Genomic DNA, 17463 nt, shown 5'->3' with positions numbered 1-17463 from the left:
CTTCAGACCCCACCACAGCACTGAGCTGGTAATGCTATCAGTACTTGACGAGCTCAGAGTTATGGCCGACAATAAGAAACCGTGCCCCCAGGTGCTGTTAGACCTGTCAGCAGCCTTCAACACGGTCAATCGTGCGCAGCTTCTAGCCCGCATTACCGAGCTGGGCATCTGCTGGGTGGCCCACCAGTGGCTTGAATTCTTACTTTCCGGGCGGTCGCAGAGGGTCCAGCTTGGGGAGCAGGTGTCTGACAGGGGCGCCCTCACGTGTGGCATCCCCCAGGGCTCAGCACTGTCCCCACTCCTCTTCAACATTTACCTCCAGCCACTAATAGCTGCCTTGGCGAGCATGGACTGCCAAGTCTTTCTTTAACTATGCGGATGACACGCAGCTCATCCTCCAGATCGACAACTCCCAGCAGGCCTCCTCATTAATTCAAAACATTCTTAGATACACCGTGAACTGACTGACAACCAACTCTCTGAAGGTCAACCCAGATAAAACTGAGGTCCTAGTCATCCCCTGGAAGACAAACCCCTGAAGTGACCATCTCTGGCCCCAAGAGCTGGGCGCAACCCCTACGCCGGTCACGACCAGAAAAAGCTTGGGCATCAAGACAGATGCTGACCCCTCTATGTCCAACCAAGTTGCAACCGTGACTGGCACATGCACCGGCATGCTAAGACGGATGCGGAGACGTGCCCCCCCTCCTCTCGACCGCATCTCTACAGATGATAGTATCAGCCACCATCCTGTCCAGATTAGATTCGGGAACGCCCTATATATTGGCCTACCGGAAAAACTAACCAACAAATTACAGGTAACCATGAATGATGCAGCTAGGCTGATCTTCAGGCTTCCCCGAAGGGCACTTGCGACCCCTCTCTTGCGCAAGCTTCGCTGGCTCCCCATCAAGCAGAGCGCTAAATTAAAGGGCCTTTGCATTGCCCAAATAAGGAATGGCCAGGCCCGACCTACATTAAAGAGCGTCTCCAAAACTATGTGCCAGGCCAGAAACTCTGGTCTGCCGAGAGCTGCCTGCTGGCAGTTCCCCTGTGTAATACGATATCTAATGGAGGCAGAGCCCTCTCTGTCGTGCTCCTGCAACTCTGGAATAAACTACCCGACGGCCTCCGCAAGGAATGCGCTCTCCTCCCTTTCAGGAAACTCCTCAAAACGCTCCTGTTCAGGGAGGCGTTGGACACTATCTAAATCATCTGTCACGCAGGTTCCTGGGGACTGCAGTGGTTATCAGACCCCTCTCTCAAAGCGCTAAGAGACCTAATGGTGATTATGCGCTGTAAAAGTAGCAGTTAACATTAACATTGTGAAAACCCAGCTTTCTTCTAGGAGCACACTGTATGAGACGTACTTACTTCAGATCTGCACTTTCTCACTGACCTCTATTATTAATGCGGCCTTTCTGTTTATTTTGTTTATCTCCTATTCTTAAGTGTGTTGCAACGAGGTATGGCCTCTAATTGACTTGCGCACTTGCTCTTCGGCAGGGCTCCTTAACCACATGCGCGCTGCTCTTATTCTGCTGGTATGCTGACATTTTAAAAAACCCATTGTTCATGACGAGCTGGGCTCGTCATCAGTGTGCGAGGAGGCTACACCATGACGAGCCCAGCTCGTCATCAGCCTCGAAGGGGTTAAATGTGGTATTGTGGGGCAGGAGGTGTTAGTTTTCTTTCATGCAGTTGTAGACCGTTAGCAAACCTGACGGAACAGATTACAGTAAACACTTAGGGGCACATTATGATGGCGGACGGACCAGAGTCCGTCCGCCACCATAGAGTAGGAGGGAACCTCCGCATGGGCTGCGGAGTTCCCTCCTGTGCAATTAGGATGTGACCGCCACCCTGGTGGTCACATCCTCTATTGTTAACATTGCGGCGGGTGCGGCTTCAAGCTGCACCCGCAGCAATGTTAAAAATGCACGCATTGCATTTGTATGTAGAAAGTGGCAGGCACCGCGCGGTGCCTGCCGCTTTCTGCATACAAATGCAGGGGGTACCATAGGTACCCCCCATGTGCACCCCCCACCCCCCCTTTCACCTACGGGGCCCATAACGGGCCCCCGCAGTGAAGTTACACATGCTTTTCCACGGCGGAAAAGCCGCCGCGGAAAAGCATGTTTCAGAGCCCATCCTAATCTGGTTGACGGTGTCTGAGAGACACCGTCACCATATTAGTGCTTTTCCGCCGTGGTTGTAAGCCAACCGCGGTGGAAAAGCTGCGGACGGAAACCAGGACCCACCAGCCATCCTAATGTGGCGGTGGGTCTTTGGTGTGTCCGCAGAGGATTTTCCGCATCCTCCGGGCCGGCGGTGGATTCCGCCGGCCCGGAGGATGTGGAAAATCCTCCATCCTAATGAGGCCCTAAGTCTTCTATCAGCTATAATAAACTCATGGCAAAGACGATGCTCTCTGCTGCATTTTGAATAATAACTTGTGGAGCAATGAATGTTACAAATATAATTACATTTTGCTGGATCCGGCCCAGCGCATGCCCTGGCCTAGCTCTTCGCACACCTCGAGCAGGTTCCTCCCTGGTTTCTGTCATCCTCACTAAAGCATTGCTTTTTAAATGTGTTTTCTAGCTGCCTTCTCGTTTCCTGTAAATCGACCTCTTAAACTAACACTGGTTACCGGACCAAGGACAAAGTCCTAACCATTTACTGAAATATAAACACTGCCCTGGTAATCACGAATGAGTTTTTTATTTAATGAATTATCTGAGTTGAGTCTTCAACGTGTTGGAAGATACATTGGTTGGCAGGATATTTCTGTATAGCCAAATAAGAAAAAAAGACTGACACTTACTGCTAAATCTCAGTATTAAGTACACAATTTAAAAGTGGAGAAAATAAGAATAGCAAAAGAACTTGCCAAAGTCACTAGTCTACAAAATGTATTCACCACCACTGTATTATCTGTCTCTCCCTATCCATCCACACACACCCTCCACATCAATCAATTAATCAATAAATATAACTTTATTCGATCTGATTGGAAATAGACCATAAAAGTACATAGAAATATTGCACATAGCCGTAATCCCACATAAAATAAAAAAAAATGATCTTGCGTTAAAGGGTAAAAAATATATATGTACATAAACAGCTTTAAAATTCCTCAAGTGCAAGCCGTAACAAAAATTTAAAACACCATTACACTCATACAGAGAATGGCTAAGATTGAAAAGGAATGTGGGGGCCTCTTATCGGGCCTCCTATGCACTCCTACTATCTCCCAAAATTAAGCCAAAACATCTTCATATATTAAACCATAATTCTAGCGGATTAATTTAACATGGATTTTCTAACCCTAATGGCTCCTTTCAAAAAGGCACAGACACTGAAAACAACTTCAGGTAAATTCAGAGATTGTAAATAAAGGAGAGCTGGTCTACAGCGCCGGAAACTTAGCCTCCCTAACAAAGGTATTAAAATGTGCGTTTGTGCTAGGCTGTGCAAATTGTAGAAAAACATAACGTGCAAATAGTGATTGTGCAGAGTTATTGTCACAACGACAAGTGCAAACTATATTTCCCTGTTGGTCTAAATATTTTTCCAGAATAAGGACCAATGCATTGACCTGTTCTGAAGCGGAAGAGAAGTGACCGCTCCCATCTTAACAAGTCCAAAGATAAATATAAGGGGGATTCGTCTTTGTGTAAAAGACTATAATAATGTAACGACGAGAGTTTAGATAACTCGTTTTTCAGTCTAATGTTTGCACAATAGTCTTTAAATAATATATTCACCTCCTTCTTGGCATTTTTGAGGATACAACTAGGATCAGTAAACCAAGAGAATATACAGAGGGATTCAAAAGTGTCCCGTGTGTAACTCTGCCACCGTATGAAATAGGCCTTATCCAAAGTCAGGCAATCAATATAATGTCTTTACAAAGCTTAGTTGCTGGGTTCAACCAGATAATGACGCATTAAAACGTGGCGCCAGCTGAATCTTGTTTTCTATAAAGCCCTGGTTCAACTTGAAGTTGGTAATGAGATTAGAGGTGGATGGCGGTAAGCTCAGCAACTGTTGCAAAAATCGGTTTTCATCAACCTGTAAAGATCATTTAGTAAAACCCCAAACTCCTGCACCATAGGTGGCTGCGCTAATGCACTGGCACGTATGTACATTCAGTGGAGGAGAGGGAACACAGTCCCCAGAATATCTGGTCTAATAAGATTGCAAACTGTGCCGGCAATTTTATTTCATTTAGCGCAAGCCTGAGAAAGTTGGGGATTCCACGACCCTGATGAACTAATGGTTAACCCTAGATAACAACAATTATCAACACTCGTGCCCGTTGATACTAATTTTGTTTAACCTTAGTTTGCCCAGGCCACAAGACATGACGTGTGACTTAATATAATTCGTTTTTAAGTTTAAGTTATGCAAAAAAGAGGCAAGGCAATCCACCTGATGTCTCGGTGCGTTTGGAGTAAGGGCTAGCAACACTGCCTTGTCGTCATACAATTTGGCAGGAATTGGGGAGCCTGCGATTCTAGGTATGTCTAGATGGGAGGAGGTTAAATGAGCTGATAGACCATTAATATATCAAATAAAATAATAAGGGAGCCATTAATATATAAAATAATAAGGGTGCCATTAAACACCCCTGCCTCACTCCACTCTTCAATAGAAAATCAAAAGAGAGCTCACAGTGAGAGTTTAAACTAACTCGAGCTGAGCGGTCTGGCTGTCCAAGCAGTAGTGCTTTGTGAACGTGTGGAGGGTCGCCCACATTAGTCGTGCAGGTGTTCAGGACTGGCACCAGCGCAGTGGTGGCAGCCTTTGCTCTTGTGGGATGAATATGCAAGCCTTCCGTAGGCTGTATTTTGTCTAGACCATAGCAGAGCTTAATAAAGTAACAGTCCACTGAGATTTGGTTCTTTTCTGCTTTTCCCCTTTCTTTGCTCCAAGGAAGGCCACAAAGAGATGATCGCCCAGTTGGTCTCTGGTCTGATCCATGTTATAAGTGAGAGCTCTGTTAGGGTCCTTACGGTAGAGCTGTTCCTTCTCCTTAGATGGGTAAGTGGAAGTGTAACAAGCATTGGAAATGCAATAGGTCTCGCATTAGGAAAGTTTGAGCTATTGGTCTTATAAAACATTTTTTTTATTATTTGTGTTGTTTTTTAAAATAGCTAAAATAATAGCTTTGTCATTTACAATGCCAATAGTTATAACTTTCGCAAATGTGACACCTATAGCATTTGTAATGCAACATGTATTGTATTTACGTGACTTAGATGTATTGATATTACAAATAACAATGGCTTTTAATTTTTTAAAATAATTAATACTTAAATAAATGATTTAATTTGTAATGTCAATTGCTTTAAGTTTTGTAAATAACTTTAGTGAAGATTATGTTCAGTGTTTTTTATTGTGTCGAAAATCCAATAACAGAAGTGAAAAATTAGCATCTTTTTGTGATTTGTAATAAAGCTTGTAAACTGCTTGAAACATTGAAAGAACATATTTGAACCAGTGATGCTGTGGTTGCGCTGAGTGATGCTGTGGTTGCGCTGAGTGAACCAGTGTAAAGGTGATGGGCCACAGCCCCCACTTACTTTTCAGCGAGAAATAAACACAAGGCCCTCAGAACATTTATCTATTCCTGAGGCAGAGTGAAATTTCAGGATGTGTAAAAATGATTACTGACTGCCAGGAGCAGGATGAATAGTTGGGCCAATCCACCTATTTGAAAGCTGGAGAAGGAAGGACGAATGCACTGGGCGGGTTCTCTGGAAACCAGGCAGTGAGCCCCAAGTTATCCTGCCTGGCAGAGTTGGTGGCTGCCCTGGTTTGACTGGCAGGGCTAGTGACTGAGCTAAAGTTCTGCCCATAGGTTTGCCCTAATTACGCCTACCACAGCTGGGAAATCTCCTCTGGTCCTGTGTTAAAGTCCTAATTCTATGAACTAACATATTATTTCTGGTCCCTCAGTCTTTACCCACTATTTTGCTTTAATAATATGCAGACTTTATTTAAAAACAAAAGAAAAAAAGCAGAATAAAGTGGCTCGCACTGTCATCTGTTATGTGTTTTTCTTAGTGATGTAGATGCTTCTCTGATTTAGGAAAGCTGATATGGTAGCAATGAGGAATTACTGCCACTGTTGTGTGTGCCAGACTGGGGGATCAGGAGTCACAACAAGGGATATTTGCGCTTATATGCAGCTTAACTGGAACTAGTCATGAAATGTATCTAACCTGCTTTTCAGATATACTGCGGATTAATCCACATTTTATCTTTACTTATTTTTAAGTGCCAAGGGATAATTCAGCGTTGGGTGTGCTGGACAAAAGGTTTAAACTATGATGGAACATTGGTGGGAGAGTTTCGCTTCAAGCCAATGCTACCTTTAAATATAAGGCTGAACGTACCCTGAACAACATGTTTCTTCTTTTCAGGTGAAGACCCACCTCCAGGTCCAGTCAGCCACCGAAATCGCTGTGGGGCACCAGCATTCTCATCGCGTACGTATGGATTTGTGGTGACTTCTCTCTGTGTGATGGTGGGATAGTAAAGCAGAGCGTGACTACCTGCATTTCCCTGGGTCCTTGCTCTTCAGAACCTATGCTCAATGCAACACAAGCTGCTTACCTGACTATCGCGTAACTTTCTTGTAGTGTATGAAACCATTCGACTTCCTCCTATCGCTGCTAAGATGTCAGCTAGGCCTGAATTACATATTTTTACTTGCAGGGCGGTGCCCTCTGTCTCCCGTCAGGAGACGAGGCCTGCCTGCTCCCTCCCTCCCTGTCGGGGACAGCTCCCACATTTTGCCACATCTCCTAGAGATCCGCAGGTGGCTGCTTCTTCTGATACCACCCAAGATGAAGCTAGAAAAGGGAGGTGCTCTGTGCGACATGGAGAGTACGGTGTAGGATTACTCTTCTACAATAGGGTGCATGGCCCACGTGAGGGCTGCCAGCAATGGGAGATTCCCTGGAGTTTGCACCACTGGGGATTAGAAACTGCAGGGATCACGCCCCCTTGCCCATGGTGTGATTCTTGAATCCGCGTCGAGTAACGTGGAACCGGCTGCTTTGCCAGCCCAGTCCCCTCCTTAGCCTTTGTTTTCAGCGACTTGAGCAGTCTGTTGCCAATCCTGGGAGTTGCAAGAAATATTCAAGCTTTGCACGGTTCCAATGGCCTCCACTGACTGACGGCTGATCTTGGAGAACCTGAGAGTACGATCGTTTGTGTCTGTGCTAGAGTCCAATAGACGCCAAAGTCTTTTTTTTTTTTATTTAATAAATTTTTAAAGATACAAAAAATATAAGTGGAATATACATTTGGCAGTTTCTGAATACAGTCCATTTGTGAATACGCGCTTATCTTTGGTTTTTCCCCAAGTGAGAGGGGGGAAAGGAAAGAGAGAAGGGGGGGGGGAGGGGTTTGCTGGGCTTTCTTCAGCTGCTCGACGAGTGGTTTCCACATGCGGACTTTTGGGTTGTGCTCCCTTGAGAGTTTACCTGTGATGTTGTCTGCTCCTCTTAGGAAGGTGACCCAATTAATCCATGTTTTAAAATTTGCTTTGGCAGTGTTCTTCCAGTTTGTCAGGATTATTTTTAGGGCCGCAGTGAGGAGCAGGTCTAGTAGGTCTCTCTCTTCTCTGCTGTTTAGGCTTGCAGTCACGTGTTCTGTTGCTAGGCTTACAAAGCTAATTGTTAGGTCTGCTTTGAGCATGTCGTTTAGGAAAGTGTTAATCTGTGTCCAGAACTTCTTGACTTTCACGCATTTGAAGATGAGGTGCTCGAGGGTGCCCTCCTCCTTTTGGCAGTTCCAGCAGTTGCCGGAGTCTGCAATGCCGACCTTGTGGAGCCTGGATGGGGTCCAGTAGGCCCTGTGGAGGAGCCAGAATTTAGTTTGTGCTAGTTGTGGGGTGACTTTGTTTGTTGTTGCTGAGCCCCACATGTTTGCCCTTTCTTTTTCATTTAGCTGCCTGCCTAGGAGTGTTTCCCATGTGTTGGTTATTTTCTTGTTCTGCGCCAGCGTGGAGGGGCTCAGGAGCTTATAAATCTTTGCAGTTTGGTGTCCTGCTGAGTTGAGCATTTGCATATATTTGATGATGCTTGGCTCTTCTCTATGTAGGTTTGCTTTGGTTATTGCTGTCTTGATCTTGAGGAAGTTGTAGAGTTCTTGGTTTGAGAGACCTGTAGTTGCTGCAGGTTTTGAAAGGTCAGCGGCTTCTGCTTGGTTTCCATCTGTTTGGGAAGACTGATTCCTTTCTCGATCCATGTGTCATTGTGCATTGTTGCCCCTTGGTAAGTTACTTTTGTGTTGAACCAGATAGATTCCCATGCTGTGCCTTTCAATTTCCGCATCATGCGTCTGTCTATTTTCATCAGAGCTTCCCTGGTGTGTTTAAGTATTGGGTTGGATCTTTTGGGGTGTCTGTTTGCTGTTAGAAGGGCTATTGGGTTGAGGCCTCCTAGGATGTCTTTCTCCACTTCTAGCCAGATTGGTTTATAGGTTTGGGTGTCTTCTAGCCAGGCGATGCCTTGCCTTGCCAGGCATGCTGTTTGGTAGGTTTTGAAGTTTGCAAGATTGAGGCCTCCAAGGTCTTTGGTGAGTCTAAGTTTATGTAGGCTGATTCTGGGTTTTGAGTTTGTCTAGTTTCTTGTGGAAGGCTTCTGTCATCGGGAGTGGCAGCATGCTTAGCGTGTAGTTGATTGCCGGCGTTATCATCATCTTAATCGTTTCTATCCTTCCCCACCAGCTTATGTATTTTGGAGACCATCGTTCTAGTCTTTCTTTTATTTTTTTCAGCGTTGAGTCCTCGTTGTGTTGTAGCGTGGACGTTAGGTCTCTCCCAAATTGCCGGCCTAGGTATTTGAGTGGTTTTGTCTGCCATGCCAGGCCTGAGTCCCCAAGGATTTCTCTTGTGGCGCCAAAGTCTTTCAATAACCTTTCCGCCCTGTGCCGTTTTAGCTTCATTTTGTTGAACAATCGGCCACGGGACCCTGTTGATATCCGTGCTCTGGTGAAAGTGACCATGTACATTTGCACAGCATCCTCTTTGTGCCATATTAAAGACACACTGTGTGCACTTGGACGGCTGCGTCAGCCCTCACCTCAAGCCACTTGTTTCAAACAGGAGACTGAAAACGCAGCTGTGTAGCTTATGCAATGCAAGCTTTTCTTTAATGCATATGGACAGTTTAGCTTTGTATTTTTACATTGAAATACATTTTCCCAAACTCAAATGTTAGGCACAAAAAGTATTTGTCCCTTAGTCCATTGATGCAAAGCGTGGGGCATATTATTTATTTTTCATGTGGTGGAACCGCAAAATACAGACCAGTTCCATTAATCGAGATCTGGCAGCTGTCGAAGTATGGCTCCGTAATTTAGCAAGTATTTTCATAAAGTTTCATGATAAAACCCTGTTTTCCCCTCTTGTACAGTTTTTACGTGTGTGGGTGTGTTTTTTTTTAATTAAAATAGCTAGATTACACTTTGATTAGCACTCTTATACCATGGGAACCAAATAAGATGACCGGGGCTGCTAATAAATACAAGGATGGATGACCGGAGTGTGACTGTAGTCTGAATTACCCAGGTTACACATTTATTTGTATTCGTCTAAAGAAAAGTGTAGTATCTTAGGTTGTATTTAGCTATGCTTGTTCTCCTCTCTGTCTTAGAGTCCTAGGTTGCCAGTGTTCTATGTGGTTCAGCTGCGCTGAGTATTCCACTGTGGACAGTTGGTGATCTCTGTCTCTACCTGGACTACGGATGGTCTGTTCTCCGCTTGGGTTGTCAGCTTATACAATAAACCTACGCTTTAAACATCATAGCCTGCTGGTGTTTACTACATCTATTTTTGGCGACGACGGCTGCTGAACAACCCACACGAACCCACCACTTCTCAACGCTTTCGGCAAGCTACTGGCTGTTCTACAATTTAAACCATCACCTCGTATCTTTCAGCACTGCGGCATTGACGATTTTATTACCGCACATTGGAGACACTTTCCAAGTATCCTCTCATCTTCCGTCATCGAAGAAACATCGTCTCATCAGTGTTTCCATCAGCCGGTACTCCTCTAGATGGTAGCTGTACTGCGGTAAGCCGCGCATGCTGTACGCTAATGCTTATTGACTATTTGGAAGCGGGGAACTGGATTTTTCTGTATATTTTTATCCAATGCGCTTTGTACTGCGCTGGAACGCAAGGCCAGCAGGTGCGTTCCAGCAACTGAAAATCTAACGTGACGTACGCACCGTCATTTGCGTGACTGTGACGTTGCGTTTCACCTTGAAACGCATCGCTCGCCCCACGTCATTTTAGCCAGAACGAAGCGCATCAGCTGTTCTACTTCACGCCGGTGTTCCATTGTCTACGTCACAAAGACACAATACTCTTGTTCAGAGGAGAAATTTCACGGAACAGTTCTATTCTCAGAGTACAATGCTGTGACATCATAATTCACACCTTTTTCAGTCAGGCAAAGTCACTCACACAAGACTTTGGCAATACAGTATTGATTTTTTTTTTGTTTCTTATTCTGCACCAGCTTTACCTCACGTTTAGCTTCGACTTTCCTTACAATTTTAATTCGTTCTCTAATATTTCTGGATCCATTCACTATGTCCTTGCAGGGAGTTCTACCACCTGCTCCCTTTCTAGAAACACCTGGAGATCCGCCTATCAAGTGGCGCAAATGGTTTGATGGATTTGAAACTTATATTGGCGCAATTGGAGCGTCCAGATATCGTGCAGAAAGAAAAAAGTACATCCTGTTACACTCACTTGGATTTGAGGGCAGAGAGATCTACAAACATCTTCCTGAGTTAGTACTAACTGAGGGAGAAATTCTTGATGAATATCAACAGACATTAAAAAAACTTGAAACTAGATTTGATGTCCAACCCAGCATTGTAGTTCTACGACACAATTTTTTCAAGCGCACGCAAAATACTGGTGAGGATGTTGACAACTTCATAACTGCACTGAGGGCACTTGCTTCAGACTGTCAGTTTGAAAATTTTACAGACCAGTTGGTAAGGGATCAGTTCATAGCGAAATGTACGGACAGGACAATCAAACAAAAACTGTTGTCCTTGGGAAATCCTTCCTTGGAAGAAACAATCAGACTAGCGAAAAGCATAGAAACGTCTCAAATCTCCGTAAAAGAGCTAGAAGAAAAGAAGAATGAGACTGTCACAGCAGTACAGTTGAAGGACACAAAACCCCCGTTCAATAAGTTTCCAGATGGACAACAGTCTACCGACAAGCAGAATTCTTTCTTTAACAGAACAAACATTTGTTTTCGTTGTGGTAACCGACCACATGGTTTGAATGGGAGGTGTCCTGCAAAATTCGTTACTTGCAAAAATTGCAACAGAGTAGGACACTTTGCTAAAGTGTGTCAGATGGGGAAGAACAAAGTTTCTTTTAAGTCGAATCCTGTGAAATGTGTGATTGATTCTGATATATCACAAACGGAAGATGAGTGTGTAACTAAAGACTTGTGCAACATGGTTGTAGTTGTAAGAGATGATGGGGTCATTACAGGTGATCCCGAGCTATGTGTAGACCCTTATGTAAACATACTAGTAGGTGACCGTGTTCTTTACCTCTTAGTTGATTCTGGTGCACGCATTTCAATGATCACTCTGGATCTTTTTCGTACCACTTGGCCAAACAAGGTTCTCCTTCCTCCTGATAGAAGAGCAGTCTCGTATGAAGAACGTGAGATTACAGTAGCTGGATATTTTGAAGACATTTTAGAATTTAAGGGGAGGAGGATTTTTGGGAAAATATATGTGGCTGAAAAGGGACTAAATATATTAGGTTGGTTCCACCAAGGCCTGTTTGGCATGCAATTAAGGCCTGGTACTAAGAATCAAGTAGTTGCCGTGAGAGACAGTCCTGAATTGGAGGCGCTAATAAATGAATTTCCTCATGTCTTTTCAGGAGAGCTAGGAAGAATAAAATCTTTTCAGCACAAAATAATTTTGAAGGATGGTGCCTGTCCTGTTAAACATAAACTTAGAAACGTACCTTTCAGCATTAGACAAGACCTAGAGAAGGAGTTAGAGACATTGCGTGATAAGGGGATCATTGAACCAGTAGAGTCCTCACTGTGGTTGTCTCCTTTGGTGGTTGCCAGAAAACAGAATGGCGAACTAAGAGTTTGCGTAGATTTGCGCTGCCTAAACAGGGAAATTTGGGTTGATTCCTTTCCCCTTCCTAACATTAATGAATTGTTGGCTAGTTTGAAGGGTGCCAAGCTCTTCTCTAAGTTGGACTTGGCATCCGCATATCATCAAATCAAACTTACACCTGAGTCCAGGCCCCTCACTGCCTTTGTGTCACCCTTTGGAACCTTCCAGTACGTACGGATGCCGTTCGGGCTGGCCTCAGCGGCGTCCGTATTCCAAAGAGTCATGACTGAGATGCTGAGGGGTATTGATGGGTTGTCAATTTTTCAAGACGATGTACTTATACACGCTCCTGACAAGAACACTCATGATACTATCTTAAAGCAAGTTTTATCTAAGTTTCAAGAGGTTGGGGTTGTGTTACGGCGCGACAAATGTGTCTTCTCTACTAGTGAAGTGGATTATTTGGGGCACATGATAAACGAAAAGGGTATCTTCCCAAAGTCCAGTCTAGTGGAGTCTATCACTAAGGCCAAGGCTCCGTCTGACAAGAGTGATTTGAAGTCCTTCCTAGGATTGTGTGAGTTTTACTCTAAGTTTATAAAGGATTTTGCGACCAAATTAAGACCTGTGACACGTATGTTAATGAGTGGTGTTCCTTTTGAGTGGAACAAGGAGTGTGATGAGATTTTTGCGTGGGTGAAACAACAACTGATTTCCCCGAATGTTCTAAAGCATTTTGATCCCTCGTTAATGTGTACCCTGACTGTTGATGCCAGCAATGTGGGGTTAGGTGCTGTCCTGTCACAGAAAAAGGATGGTGACCTCAATACTTTGGGTTTTGCATCTAGGGTTTTGTCCAGTGCTGAAACCAAGTATTCTGTCATCGAAAAGGAGTTACTAGCTTGCTGGTGGGCTGTAATGAAATTCAGGAACTTTCTTTGGGGGAAGAAATTTTGCATCAGGACTGACCATAAACCCCTTGTGTCTATCCTGAGTGGGAAGAATGTAAGAGGATTCACACCGAGAATCGCACGCCTGTCTTCCAAGTTACTTCAGTTTGACTTTTTGATGGAATATATCCCTGGGAACAAGAATGGGTGTGCTGATTTTCTTTCTCGTTCCTCTGTTATGACTGATAAGGATTTAGATGCAGATCAGGATGATAAAGACCAATACCTGGTCGCTTCTATTGATCTGCCCCAGTTGTGTGCGGTGACCGAGGATGAGTGGAGACAAGCCCTTCTTTCGGATGTGATGCTACAGAAGGTTGTCACCTTTATCAGGAATGGTTGGCCTAGAGAAAGGAATCTCACCTTTGATCTCAAAACGTTTTTGCAAGTTGCAGATGAGCTTACGCTTGAAGGTGGGTTGATTTTAAGAGACGACAAATTGGTTCCTCCAGTGGTCCTGAGGGAAAGGTTGATTAAGTGCGCACATGAAGGGCATTTAGGTGCAACATTGACCAAGAGAAGAGTTCGTCTTTCCTTCTGGTGGCCATACATGGACAGGGAGATCGATGAATTTGTTAAGCGATGTGTCATCTGCTCTAGCTGTGATAAGGTTGTAAAGCTACGTACTCAGCCCTTGTCCCCCATTGAGTTTCCTCCTGCACCTTGGGTGAAACTTGGATTGGACATTGTCGGTCCTTTCTATGCTCTTGATTTTTCCTCTAGGTTTGCCCTGGTCCTTATAGACTATTATTCTAAATGGCCGGAGGTCAAGTTTGTCAGAGAGGTCACTGCCAAGACTGTTGTTGACTTCCTTTGTGATGTCTTTTTGAAGGAAGGGTTTCCAGAGTTTTTGGTCACAGACAACGGCACTCAATTTGTCTCATCTGAGGTTGAAAATTACTTGGCCAGGTGTAGTATCAAACACCTGAAAAGTTCCCTGTATCATCCGGAAACGAATGGTCTCGTGGAACGGATGAACAAAGTCCTTGGGGAATGCATTCAGTGGGCTCTGAAGAATAGCTGTGTTGTCAGTAGCTCTGTAAGGAGCATGTTGTGGTTTTACAGGACCACACCTCATTCCACCACTGGGGTCTCTTCGTTTGAGTTGTTACGCGGTCGGAAGGCTTCCACCTTGTCCTGTCCCGGATGGATGTCCAGGTGGGTGAAAGGTGGGTGTTGGAATGATGAAGATGTGCGTTCCAATGTTGAGTCTGTTCAGTCTAAACAGAAGGCGTATTTTGATAAGAGGAAGAATGTTATGGTGACTGATCTTGCCCCGGGAGATTTCGTCTCCATTAAAAAACCTGTTCATGTAAAAAAAGGGCATTCTAAATTCTCTTCTCCTGTTCAAGTGTGTGAGGTCAGAGGGAACTCAGTTAAACTGACTAATGGGTGTTGGTGGAATAAGAGTCGTTTGGCCAAATGCTCCTTGCTAGGACAGCCTGGTTGTTCCTCTTCTGTCACCAATGTGTTACCGGCTGCACACAGTAGTTCCACCTCTCACACAAGTTCCTCTGCCGCCAGTCTACACCAAGATTGTACGGGACAAACGGTCCTGAGGCGCAGTTCTCGCACTAAGTCTGTTCCTCATAGATATAGAGTTTAAGTTTTCTCCTATTCTCAATGGTTCAGTTTCTGCTCGCTTTTTCTTCTTTCCTGTTGTTCTCTCTCTCTCTCTCTCTCTCTCTCTCTCTCTCTCTCCCTTTCCCTTTCCCTTTCCCTTTCCCTTTCCCTTTCCCTTTCCCTTTCCCTTTCCCTTTCCCTTTCCCTTTCCCTTTCCCTTTCCCTTTCCCTTTCCCTTTCCCTTTCCCTTTCCCTTTCCCTTTCCCTTTCCCTTTCCCTTTCCCTTTCCCTTTCCCTTTCCCATTTTCCCTCTTGCTCTGTTCCCCTTCTGTGCTCAAGTTTCTTTCTTAAGGAAAGGCATATGTAGTATCTTAGGTTGTATTTAGCTATGCTTGTTCTCCTCTCTGTCTTAGAGTCCTAGGTTGCCAGTGTTCTATGTGGTTCAGCTGCGCTGAGTATTCCACTGTGGACAGTTGGTGATCTCTGTCTCTACCTGGACTACGGATGGTCTGTTCTCCGCTTGGGTTGTCAGCTTATACAATAAACCTACGCTTTAAACATCATAGCCTGCTGGTGTTTACTACAAAAAGGCCATACCGGGGCAAGTGGGAGGTAGGGGGTTGAGGAGCTAGGGTTGAAAAAAATCTGATACTACCCAGATCTCTGGTCAACTGAAAAATAGCTAACTGAAAAAAACACGCAATAAAGTAAAAGCATCAACCTTGCACTACAGGTTAGTCTCAGCACCAAGTGACTGATTCCTGCATTAATCTGCTCAAATATTTACTTTTCGTTTGCCCACTTTATAGGTCTGTAAACACCCTGGGTAAAGGTACATCTCAACCGTCTGCGGTGCCTCGGTCTGCTCTTTCTCTGTGGTTGGTTAGCTGAATTCCCCCATTATTTTCCTCCTCTTCGAGTCTCTCTCTACTCTTATAAATATTTAGGTTTTCCAAAAGGACTTTGTAATGTCCTCAAGTCTCATGTTACTGTAAGAAATATCTTTGGGTGTCCCTGGTGTAACTAGATAGAGTGCAGAATGGCGCCCGCCGCCCCACTCGCAAAGAAAAAGGACATTTTTAGTCCTACCCGTTAAGTCCTTTTTAAGTCCACAATATTTTGATTTATGTTCTTACAAAATCACCATTTACCACTGCATTTGTCACCATATCCTACCATTCACACCTGCTGGTCATCTGTACCAACGTAAAGGGGCATAACATACTGCATACACGGCATGTCCCCTCTGCTGCCATTCTGGATACAACCCTGCTGGCGTGGCGCCTCTGGTTTCACTTTACACTGAAAAATGTCTGCGTTTTCAACGGATACTTTTCACTCTTCTCGAGTCCTGCTCTGCCTGGTACTTAAAGGGTACCCCCTTTGCCAGAGCCTCGTGTTAAATGTTGTAGGAAGCATATCAACAACGCCCTTTCCCCCAGAAGTAAAACTCATTCAAATGGGACCAGCTGCGAACAAGTCACAATTTAATATGACCCAAACCATACAACCTTTTTCATAACGCCTGCTTGGACACCATTTCCTCAGTGGGGAATAAGAATCATCGTTAATCCCTGGGTGTTGTCCTTTTTATCTTTTATCCTTCAGAAAATATTTGAATCAATACTGAGACTTTATTTGCTTACTTTTCCAACCATTATTCGTGGCAGTAAAAGTTATTGTACAAACCTTTCCCCGCAGTTCTTTTTCACTCTGGGGCTGTCACCAGCACAGCTCTTTTTGACAAATCCTTCTCCTTCAAGGTGGTTGTGTTGCAGTGTTTGAGATCTTCAGAGAGGAGTCCCCTGCTCAGAGGATCACGATTCCTAGGAACCAAAGGCACTGGCTGTCCTCTGTTCATTCTGCAATCACTCTGACACCGCTCAGTGTCGCTTGGAGGAACGGCCCATTGCAGCGGCACTTCATGGTCCATGTTAAAACACTCTCCAGGAATCGGCGGGCCATTTTTCACGGTCAAAGTGTTTTTGTAAATCGAGCGTATTGAAGACTCCCAACAGAACCAGACAGGGCGCCCCAGTCTCTGGCAGTTCTTCTTGTTCTTCCACCTGTCTATCCTTCTGGCCCTCCTTTCCCCGCTAATACTAGCAGACATCACGCCGGATCGAAATATAGAAGGGCCAAAGCAGAGGGGTATAGCCGATCCCCACATTATAGCCATACATTAGAAAGATCCAGGGGCTCGCCTTATTGAAGTCTTCCAAGGAGGTGTCAGAGTGCAGGTTCAGAAACAGACTGAATAGGATTGCATTTTCACCCTCCTCTTCAGGTTCTTTTTGCCATAAGGACCCCACTCTTTCATGGCATGACTGTGTCCTCTGATGTCTTGAATCGATATGTTAAACTTTTACAAAGTGATGCCTATGGTACTAATTCTATAAATCTTTATTAAGACAGATACCATGAATTAACTGTCTTCAGTTTTCCAACCGATATTTTTAGAATTAATCTAAATGTCACTCTATCTTGCCTCATCCATTCGCTATCTAAATAACTCAATAAATCAAATACAAAAAAAGTTGGTTTTTTAACTTCTTTTAGTCAACCTAAGGAATGATGAACATAAGTATAAAAAGTTCCCTTGGTAGCCTGCTCTTCTAGAGTTTGAGAAAGAACCCATTTTCAATTACCCAAAAAAGAATTCGCAGAAAAATGTTGCGGATTGTAGTGACATACCAATACAAGGTCTTGCAACTAGGCCGCAGGCCAGTTTCCCAACTTTGAGTGCATATTGTGGTAGTGGTCCAAAATAGGAAGATGAACATTTATGAAATCTTTGTTTATCCTT

At 44.4% G+C, this 17463-nt stretch overlaps 1 protein-coding gene across 1 annotated transcript in view; it reads left to right on the top strand.

The window, feature by feature from the left end:
* SLC25A35 (solute carrier family 25 member 35) overlaps window positions 1-17463 on the top strand; it is a 50187-nt gene that overhangs the window by 14051 nt on the left and 18673 nt on the right. The window contains exon 2 of the mRNA XM_086946048.1: window positions 6435-6500. Within this exon, the coding sequence (XP_086802174.1) occupies window positions 6435-6500 (66 nt within the window). The remainder of the gene's footprint in view (window positions 1-6434; window positions 6501-17463) is intronic.

The sequence above is a fragment of the Lissotriton vulgaris genome, chromosome 12 (assembly GCF_964263255.1).
Source record: "Lissotriton vulgaris chromosome 12, aLisVul1.2, whole genome shotgun sequence".
NCBI classification, from domain to species: domain Eukaryota; kingdom Metazoa; phylum Chordata; class Amphibia; order Caudata; family Salamandridae; genus Lissotriton; species Lissotriton vulgaris.
Note: the sequence above shows the minus strand (reverse complement) of the source record. Positions and strands in the feature narration are given on the sequence as shown.